We start from the raw sequence: 10,438 nt of genomic DNA on the forward strand, positions 1-10,438 counted from the left end.
GCCAGATGCACTAAAGATTCATATGTCCCTTCATGCTTCAACCACCATTCCAGAGGACATGCTTCCATGCTGATGATTGGTTCTGCTTGATAACGATGCAAAGCAGTCCAGACTGACACGTTCATTTTCCATCATCTGAGTCAGATGCCACCAGCAGAAGATTCATTTTCTTTTTTGGTGGTTTGGGTTCTGTAGTTTCCGCATCAGTGTTGCTCTTGTAAGACTCCTAAAAGCATGCTCCACACCTTGTCCCTCTCAGATTTTGGACAACACTTCAGATTCTTAAACCTTGGGTCGAGTGCTGTAGCTATTTTTAGAAATCTCACATTGGTACCTTCTTTGCCTTTTGTCAAATCTGTTGTGAAAGTGTTCTTAAATGTGCTGGGTCATCATCAGAGACTGCTATAACATGAAATATATGCAGCATGCGGGTAAAACAGAGCAGGAGACATACAATTCTCCCCCCAAGGAGTACAGTCAAATTTAATTGACGCATTATTTTTTTAACGATCATCAGCATGTCCTCCGGAATGGTGGCCAAAGCATGATTGTTTAGCATATCTGGCATATAAATACTTTGTAACGCCGGCTAAAAGTGCCATGCGAATGCCTGTTCTCACTTTCAGGTGACATTGTAAACAAGAAGCAGGCAGCATTATCTCCTGCAAATTGTAACCAACCTTGTCTTAGCAATTGGCAGAATAAGGTAGGACTGAGTGGACTAGTATGCTCTAAAGTTTTATACTGTTTTCTTTTTGAGTGCAGTTATGTAACAAAAAAAATCTGCATTTGTAAGTTACATTTTCACAATAAAGAGATTGCACTTCAGTACTTGTATGAGGTGAATTGAAAAATACAATTTATCATTTTTACAGCGCATGTATTTGTAATAGAAAATATAAAGTGAGCAGTGTTGTAATAGAAATCAATATTGAAAATGTAGAAAAACATCCAAAAATATTTAGTAAATTTCAATTGGTATTCTATTCTATAACAGTGTGATTAATCACGATTAATTGTTTGAGTTAACTGCGTGAGTTAACTGTGATTGACAGTCCTAATTATTAGACATAAATTAAGATTTGTGCAGGGGTTTGCCAGGGTTGAGCCCTGGTAACTCTGGGCTTGCCCCGTCAGTCAGGAAAGTAAAAAAAATTGCTTGAGCCCCTGCACCTCTTTCATTACAAATGAAGCACGGTTTTAGCTGTGAGTCACAGAGTGCATTGCCCCCTTCAGAGCACACAACATCTGAAATATCCATGCGGTAAGGGGAGACCTTGAAAGAAGTCTGCTGCATCTGTGAGGTGCCTTCCAATGACTCAAGATGTGGGTGGCAGGAATGGATGACAGTCTCCCCCTTCTTGCTGTAGACAGAGTGTGGTATCCTAACAGCTGGATGCCTGTGTTACACTGCCCCTGATCTGCAGGGCATAGTGCACGCTGGGCTATGCAGCCCCAGAATGGATGATATTTAAGTTAATGCTTTTACTCTGCTGCACTGAGTACTTTAGATGGTTCTCTGAAGTTCAGTGTTTGGGCTCTAACATTCACCAATTCAAAGGGAACAGAACACATTAGTACATTTGGTAAGATCCATACAGAAAAACGGGACAAAATGCAGATTAAAGGGATATGTTATCCAGGAGAAAAACATTTGATCCTAGAGTACTTATATTGCAAACTCTTTGAGGCAGAGACCATCTCTATGTGGACACAGGAACTCCCACACTGGATCACAGCCAAGGTCTGTCTAGTCCAGTATCCCATTTCTGGCAGGGACCAGCACTAGCTGCTCCAGAGAAAGGTGCAAGAACACCAAAGTAGGCAGATGTTAAGCCCTCTGTGTGTTTGTACAGGTCCTGGCATGCTGGGGCACTGATCCACGATTAGGGACACCAGATACTACTGTAATACAAGTCAATAAGTATTGCAAATTGATAATACATGGATTAGCCAGCTAAGAAGTTGAGAGTGGCACATCAGGCCAGTTGCAGTATAACGTATTCAAAGTCCAGGGCAGAAATGCAGGAGATGAAAAGAGTCAGGGACTACTCCATTCAAATGACACTTAGTGGTAAATAATCTCAGGTTTTATTTGTCTAGCAAGATTCAGTTCTAGAAATTCTGCCAGTAAAGTGCAATTCTATACAATAGAAACATTTTCTTAAAATAAGGTTCATTTTCTACTTCACACCAACAACAAACAAGCTTTCTTCAATGAAACGTTTTAGATATTATCAGTTTCCTTTTCAGAGTCTGACTGTTTGGTTTTTCCTTCCCACTAGCATAGCTATTTCCTCTAAAGCAAGATAGAGAAAGATGCCAGTTGATTTAGCCCAAAAGAAATGGGGAAGCTGAGTTGAATTATAGTGAATTTAAGAGCCCTGAAATCATGATGTGCAAGAGTCTGGCTCAGAAGCAGCCTACAGAATCATTTGAAGTGAGGAATTTAAAACTAAAATACCTTGTGCTTAGCCTTCTGTACCAGGGTTAACTGGCTATTATACATCCTAAGATACAAACTGCATCACTAAAATGAGCATTTGAGACAGGCAACTTCCATTAACTTAAGCGAAATCAGCTCAAGTCTGCACTCAGCCAAATCCCCATGCAAAAGTGAGCCAATGTCTGGAAAAACTACACAAGGATACTGCATATGTAATCTTTAAATCCCTTCCTTTAGCGAAAAAATACAGAAGTACAAAAATGCTATTCTAAAATATTGGCCCTTACAAACCAGTACAAAGTTTTCCTGCTAAAAGAAAGCAGCAAGTACACAGATCAAACTGCTCAGTGACAGGTTCCCTAGCTTCAGTGACACCCAAGAACTTTAATTTCAACATATACCTAGAGCAGTAGCTTCAAAACACTGCATGAAGGAAAAAGGCCCAAGAGCTATATGGTCCATACAAGGAAATCAGTACGACTCCTTTAGAGCGGTGAACCTATTGAAACACAGCCATCACTAAGATAATAGGGCTTTGATACACTGTAGAGGGACACCCACAGATAACTTGGTCAGTAAGCAAACCACCACCCCAAATAGAACATATGCTGGTTAGCTCCAATTATTTCCCCTTCCAGCATCCGTCACAAGTTCCAGCTACAGAGAATAAATATGAGCGCCAATCTCTCCTGGAATGACTATGCGTAGAAATCCTACTAACAAAATGCCATAACATGTTAATGGTATGCTGTCACTGAGCAGAATGAGGGGCGAAAAGAGTTTCACTGAAACAGCATGTTTGTCCAGAAAGGACAAAAAAAAAATAGAGCAGAGCCCACCAAACAGCAGCAAAATTCAATCCCCAGCATTTATCCCAAGGCAATGACAGAGTCTGAAGCCTTCTTTGAATTTCATTAAGTCTTTCCATTGAAAGATATATTTAAAACAGTTCCTTGATTTCTTCTGGGTTCAATTCTAAGAAATTCATTGCAACAGCTAAAGACCAGATTGATGTCAAGTTATAAGTGGGTGGGAACTCAGCATGTTTTGGGAAGGAAGGATCAGACTGGATCACAAATCACTCTCAAATCACTGCCCAAAAGGTAAGCAGTGCAGCCAAGCTGCATATGCATTAACGTGAAGTGCCACATGATTTCAGACACCTCCTGTTCACTCCAAGTTTCTCCAAGGACATCAACGATCCCTCTAATTCCATTTAAAAGTTACCTTGTGATCCTGCCTACAGGTACATAATTCATAATAAAAGTCAGTCTGCATGATCACTTCCCGAAGAGAAGTATTAGTTGACTCAGTTGTCTTCAGAGTATCCTCCTCTCTTTGGTTACACTATCTAGAGTAGGTGGGGTGGACACAGGCCGAGGGTCCTGGACAGCTGTGGAATTAGCGCCACAATCTACATAGTGATATGTTTCCAAGGAGCTCTGAGTCACATGGCCGATGTATGAGATTTTCACTGATGTTCTGGAAGAGAGAGATTCAGTTTAGCTCAGATAGGACAAGTAATATTTAATTGGCTTATGAAATGTAAAGACACTAATCTGGGAAGAGATTATGAAAATATCAGACAGCAATAGGAGTGGCTCTGCTTTTTAGTTATCTCCTTCCCCTGAAAAACTGATGACTATCTTGGGCATTTATACAGCACTTATCACTGTGGTATAGAGGTACCAAGATAAAGGATGTTTGCTAGTTTGTGGGACATTTTTCTTCTTCATCAGAATTTGCTTAGGTGCATATCAGATTTTCACATTTATGCAACTAAGCTTTAACTGTTCTGCATTCTTCACAGCTGTTGGGGCCAGCAGCCTGCTGCAAATACAATCACCATACTCTTAAAGAGAGGCAGCAATCCACATCTGACTGTGCCCTAGTTAAAAGTGGAATCAAACTTCCCATGCCAAAAACTGAGACTGACATGGGAATCACTGCTATACAGAAGGCACCAGGAATAGGCACATATAGCCCTCCCCTCTGCTGCTAATGGAATAGAGGAGAAAAAATGATCAAAGGCCCACCCAACTTCCACATTACACAGCTTTTCTTTGCCTGCAGCCAGGGCTTGTCTCTGCAGCCCTTATTCACCTGGCTAGCCCTACTGCAGTCAATCAGAATATTCATGAAAACAGAGCTAGAGATTAGGCCCCTAGATCACAGTGATGGGAATCTGTATGATAGATACTGAAAGTTTCTTCTGATACAACCATCACCTGCTTTGCCATCCCACTCCCGGTTCTTCCACCAACTGTCCTCTCCTACAGAGGGTGACCCACACTTTACACAGCCATATCTTCTAGCAGCTGGCCAGACTTCCAGACACATGGAACTAGCTTGGGATGCTTCCCAGAAGGAATTGGTATGCAGTGCTACAGGTTTAACTCTCACGCTGTTAGCAACAGTGCTAGTTCCAAGCCCAGATTAAAGAGGAAGGTCCTGCTGTTGGGTTTGTGACCCACTATGGTAAAATCTTACTGCAACAAAAAGAGTCCAGTTAAACCAAAACTTGAAGATGGTAGGTGAAAATGAAGCTCAAAACGCAAGTATGACAGATCTCAGTGAAGGCCAAAGGAAGCTGATATCTCAAGACATCAAATCCTGATGACCAAATCTGCACATCTGGAAAGGAGTACCACAACTAGCAAGCGACCACAATCAGTGAAGGAAGTGGACTGCCCAATGTGTCAGCAGAACAGAAGGAACTCAGATCAAAGTAAGGAGGTAATTTTGTCACTGCAATTCCATTTCCAGTGCAGCAGAGCATAAGAAGAATTACATACCTCATGAAGATCACTATGTTATGCACCGTGACCTTGGGTAATGTGCAAAAGAAACTGTAAGAGACCAACACAGAGAAACATGTTGGAAGAAAGACTAAAACAGAGTTTGATTCATAACAAAACTTTAGAAAGGCATTTTTTAAATTTCTTGGGCATCCTGAACTCCCTTTTTGCTTTGGGGCTCCTCTGGCTGAACTGTCCAGAACATTTAACAATTTTTTTTAATGTTTGAAAAGTGTGGCACAGATGACCTATCGGGTCTGGTATTTTTGACCAACAAGAACTCGTTAAATATAGCTGCGGGAGTCAGATCTGTTTACTCAGTGATATCCAATTTAAGCAGATTCTTTGCACGAAATATAGAGATAAATAATAAATAATCCTTACTACACATAGGAGAAAGGTCCACCCATCTCTGATTTCACAGTGAAATTCACCTGAAAAGGACAAGAGAAGACATGTTCAGCAAATAGTATAATGAATCAGAAGTTAGAGATGCTAGTGACCATCAGTATTAAACCAAGTCAGGTTATTCCCTACAATATGTTCTCTAGTGCTTTGTCCAATCAGCTATAAGAGTCTCCTTGCATCTATTTCACCATTCATAGCCTAATCCACACAACTATCACCAAGTTAGGAAACAGAGAAATACCACAGCTGAAATTTGTCATGGGGCAGGACCCAACAACGCAGTAAACTGAGTCTCTTGACTTGGTTATAGCTGTGCTGTAGATGAAGGTTAGTCTGTACATCCCAGTGTCAGGAAGGTTCTCCTTCTAGCCTAGATTTTCCCTTGTCCCTTGTCCCCCTTGTCATCCTATTACTTCTAGTTATACTCTGATTTGACCCCTTTAGACAAATTTCTCCCTCTTCTAGCCATTCACAGCATTCAGATATTTGTTAACCAACACACCATGAGTGACACTTAAACCAGTTTCTTTTAATCCTTCTTCCCAAGTCAGCTCCTTTCATCCCCAGAAGCATTTCGGTTGTTTGGATTTCTCCAGTTTATCAGCATCTTTTCCCTGGAACCCAACAATACATTCCAGATGCAGCCTTGCCAGAGCTGAACAGAAGGAGATTACCCTGGCATAACACTTCTTTATAGTGGTCCCAAAAGCTGCATCGGGTTGGTTTTTTTTGTTTTGTTTTGGCTTTTGGGGGGGGGGTATTGTCATATCACTTGGCAAGCACTAAGACTTGTAGATTTTAATATTACCGCTTACTAATTACTTCTTGACTAAACTGTCCAGACTCACCTCGTCCCATCCAACTTACTTGGTCAACTTTTGTAAAAACAGTTCAAAGTTCAGTCATTAAAACCCATCAACTTCCCCAGTGTCTATCCAGCATTTTCTTCTTTCACCAATATATGTAGTAGACCCTTCATTCCTATTAACTCATCCTGCCTTTTTTGGGGGGTGAGGGGGGACGGGAAGGGGAGGGAGAGGATGCTAGATTTGTTCTTTTCCTGTTAGCCTTAACATCTTTATTCTTGTCTAGTCCGACCCCAATTCTCCATTTCCAGTTCAGGCTGTGTTTAGCCACACAAGGAACTGGTGAGAGATGTGAAGCCTCACTGGTGATATCTCATCACTTGCATTTTAATGTAGCTATGGGTCCCATCTGGTTAGTGCACAAGCTGGGAGGAGAGGAAAAAGGGAGGGTGTCTCTCTCTGTGCAGAAGGTCCCGCTCATTAGCACAGGAGCCTCAGCCATAAGTCATCTAACTTTTTCCGTTGGAGCCATTTGGCTGTGGGTCACTTCCAAAGGCCAGTATCACCAGCAGTAGGGCATGGTTCAATACTCTCTACTCAATACTCAAGAAAGGCTGTAATACCAGTTTGTCGCTCAGAGGCTGGATGCGGGACACATTGGTAATCTGCTGGGTTCCAACCACAGTGTTCATGTACTGCACCTGGCTGGCTAGGCTGGTTACTGCAACTGAATAGAAATTGGAGTTTCTGATCCTCAGGGTGGTCTGTATCAAGAAAGAGAGAAGACATCAGAATCCGAGTCCTGCAGAGTCCAGCAGCAAATTCACTCACGCAAAGGATTAGACAGAGCTTTACCGTGATGGCAAGAATGACAATGGAGTTTTTCTGGTCGAACCAAACTTGAACCCCTTTGATGCCCTCATCATCCACAAGGACCGAGTGTGGAAACAGGAAGAAAATCACCAGCCCTGATATCAGAAGGCAGAGCAGCACAGACAGCAGCACATAGAGCTTCCTGCAACAGACATGAACATTTACCCACTTTGCCCTAATACCGCACTTGTGACTGAAGAGTCTCAATTTACAAAAATGAACTGATTTTAAAGGCTCCGTGGAAGGTAGGAAGCATATTATCCCCATTTTACGTATGCATGACCCAAGACACAGAGGGACTCAGTAACCCAGTCAGTCTCTGGAACAGCCTTGAGGAAACCACAGATCTGAGCTACTTGTATGGTCCCCATAACTGTAGCATCAGAGCATCTCACAATCTTTAACATATTTATCCTCACAGCACCCCTATAAGATGTAAAATAGTACAGGGCTATAATTTCCATGTGGAGAACCAAGACACAGAGATGCTAAGTGACATGCCCGAAGTCAAACAGGACATATGTGGCAGAGCAGGAAAATGAACTCAGTTCTCCCAAGTCCTAGGTTAGTGCCCAAACCATTGGACCAACCTCTCTTTCTCATCAAGTCCTGGCTTGTTTGTTTAAAGCCAATGGGCACGATTTCCTCCCATACAGTGAGAGACTAGATCACCAGCTGTTACTAATGAAGTTCGAGCAGTACCAAAACTCTCGAAAAACCAGAAGAAAAAGGACTGAAAGAACAAAGGATTCCATGGAAAAATATCAAGTGCTATACATAAACCACTCCCTGAGCTATCAGACAATGCACCTGAGCTTCCCTGGAGAAACATATCACAAATAATAAGTGCTACTCTTACATGATTAAGATTAAATTGGATAATGTGTCTAAACAGCTCAAATAAAGAACTGGAGGCCCTTTAAACTGAGGCATTTTACCAAAAAGAAAGGGATTGAGTGTACCAAAAAATGTAAAGATGGCACTCACAGAGTCATTCTCCACCCCGCCCCCCCTTTAATGTTTTCAGTCTGGTGCTTCTGATGCTGATAAGCCAGAGTTTCTTTTAAGACTGTAAAAGGCATGAAGTGGAGTAGCTATGGGGTTTTCATGCACACCCCAAGAGTGGGAGTTAATGGGAAATAGTTACAGCTAAAGAAGTGTTTAATAGCATTATCTTAAACTAAAGCATGGAAGGCGGCACAGAAGGAAATGCAGAGCCAGAGCAATATTTAGTTGTGGCAGCACAACCAGTCACCAAATGAGGAGCAGCCACATTTATTCCTCACGAGAAAGATTAGTGGACATGCGTTAGACTCTTTTACTCTGAACTTACGTTCTCTGGGGACGGAGCCTCTGGTCACTGTATGGTATTAGCGCCACCAACTCATTTACCTGCTCTAGAAGACAAAAGGAAAAAGCTTTGTCAATTCCACCCATCTGCAAAGTCACTCTGCACTAAGCTCCCTAAAACTGAGGGCATTGGAAATGACTAGAAGCTGCCAAGGGTTTCTGGGTATGCATTTTAATATCGTGCTCCCTCAACATGAGAAGGAACATTCTTTTCTAGACTGTAGCAGACAATACAAATATCACTGCTACCAACTGGCTGGGTTTGGATAAGTCAAGGAAGCAATGAGACAGTTTAACAGTTAACACCATGGGACAGATGGCCCCACAATGCGACTATCTAGCCCAAGAAACCTTTTCTTCTTAGGCCTGTGCCTTAAGATTCTCAAACACTATTTAGGAGCTTTGATCTTGGGAAGTGACCAGGCTTTGAAGACGGAACTTGTTAGGAGCTATGTGATGAGTACAAACCTAATTCACTGCACACTTTTTTCTACACAAAAAGTTCATTCAATGACTTTTTTCTATACAACAGGAGAAACTAAAACAGTTGCAGAAAGAGAAACAAGCAAGGGCAGCCAAGTTCACTTCAGAAGAGATTTGTAAATCAAAGAGGGAATTTTTTAACCAGATCCTGAGATAAGAGTTTTATCTAAATAAGGAAGGTTTCTAGCCCGTATGTAAAATGCTTTGGGATTTAAGTTTCAATACAGATAGGTTCACCTGTGGGAATACAGCCAGTGCCTTGGCAAGTTGGGCAGGTGATGCTGTCCCGACCTGTGAACTCAACATATGGAAACTTGGCAATGTCTTCCTCACGATCTCTGCTGTCTAGTAAGTCCTCATCATTCTCTCTTCTCTGCCTGGAAGACGCAATACCACCGAGAGAGAACAGACACCCCATGGCAACAGATGAAGAGTTGCTGGCTGTCCTAGAATGAAAGTTGGGAAGAGCCCGGCTGGTGATCAGATAGGATTTCCAGACCTGCCTGTCTGATCCCCTCCCTCCTTCACTGAGGGACATGCTGCTCTTCATCTAGGAGGTCTACCTCCCCTTCCCACACCGAGGGACAAAACCCTCCTTAAACGCTCCCTCCCGCAAAAAATGCCTCCTCCACCTGCGCAGCGCTCCCCCCCCACTGAGGCATTCCACCCCTCTCATCCCAGAGAAATAACCCCCCTCCCTTTCAAGAGAGGTGCCCCCCCACAGGTATCTCCCCCCACCCCACCAAAAAGAGCCAAACCTCCCCACCCCCAGGCAAGATCCCCCCCCCGCTCTGCTTCCATCAATCCAGAAACACACACACTCCTCAGGGCCAACCACCGCCCCATCCCTTCCTTCCCTTCTCCCAAGGCCACCCCGCCTCCCCTCCCTCAGTGGCCATCCGGACCCCCCCCCCCCCGCGTTCCCCCCCTCAGTGGCCACCCCACACCCCTCCCACGGACCCCCCCCGCGTTCCCCCCCTCAGTGGCCACCCCACACCCCTCCCACGGACCTCCCCCCCCGTGTTCCCCCCCTCAGGGACCGAGCCTCCCCCCTCACAAACTCCCCGCAGGGACGACGACTCCACTTCGCCCCCGTCCCCTCAGGCCCCAGCGCGGCCCTTCGCACCTGCCGGGACCCACCCCGACAAGCCCGCTCCCCGCACTGCGCATGCGCCGGCTCAGGCTCGCCTCCTTACGACGGCGCTTCCGAACGCGACGCGCGCAGGTGGGCGGGGGGGGCGCGGCTAAAAGGAAGCTCCGCCCCTCCGAGGGGA

General features: G+C 44.0%; 1 protein-coding gene across 1 annotated transcript; it reads right to left on the minus strand.

Annotated features, from left to right (window-relative positions):
- Positions 1-2,056: 2,056 nt before the first annotated feature.
- TMEM106C (transmembrane protein 106C) lies at positions 2,057-10,376 on the minus strand. Its single transcript, XM_044995756.1, has 8 exons — positions 10,305-10,376; positions 9,402-9,610; positions 8,665-8,728; positions 7,314-7,473; positions 7,082-7,222; positions 5,629-5,678; positions 5,242-5,295; positions 2,057-3,928 (listed from the first exon to the last, which is right to left on the minus strand). Exons 2-8 carry the CDS (start codon positions 9,580-9,582, stop codon positions 3,766-3,768), a joined length of 813 nt encoding a protein of 270 aa, XP_044851691.1. The 5' UTR covers positions 9,583-9,610; positions 10,305-10,376; the 3' UTR covers positions 2,057-3,765.
- Between the last annotated feature and the right edge of the window lie 62 nt (positions 10,377-10,438).

Source organism: Mauremys mutica, chromosome 20 (genome assembly GCF_020497125.1).
Source record: "Mauremys mutica isolate MM-2020 ecotype Southern chromosome 20, ASM2049712v1, whole genome shotgun sequence".
Lineage (NCBI taxonomy): Eukaryota > Metazoa > Chordata > Testudines > Geoemydidae > Mauremys > Mauremys mutica.

Excerpts from the sequence above, each read along its gene's own strand:
- TMEM106C (XM_044995756.1), bottom strand. The coding sequence starts at position 9,582 with ATGGGGTGTCTGTTCTCTCTCGGTGGTATTGCGTCTTCCAGGCAGAGA. Across the intron at positions 7,223-7,313 it reads TTGTCATTCTTGCCATCACG|ACCACCCTGAGGATCAGAAA; the intron begins GTAAAGCTCTGT and ends TTCTTGATACAG. Across the intron at positions 5,296-5,628 it reads GGACCTTTCTCCTATGTGTA|TTTCTTTTGCACATTACCCA; the intron begins GTAAGGATTATT and ends GGTCTCTTACAG.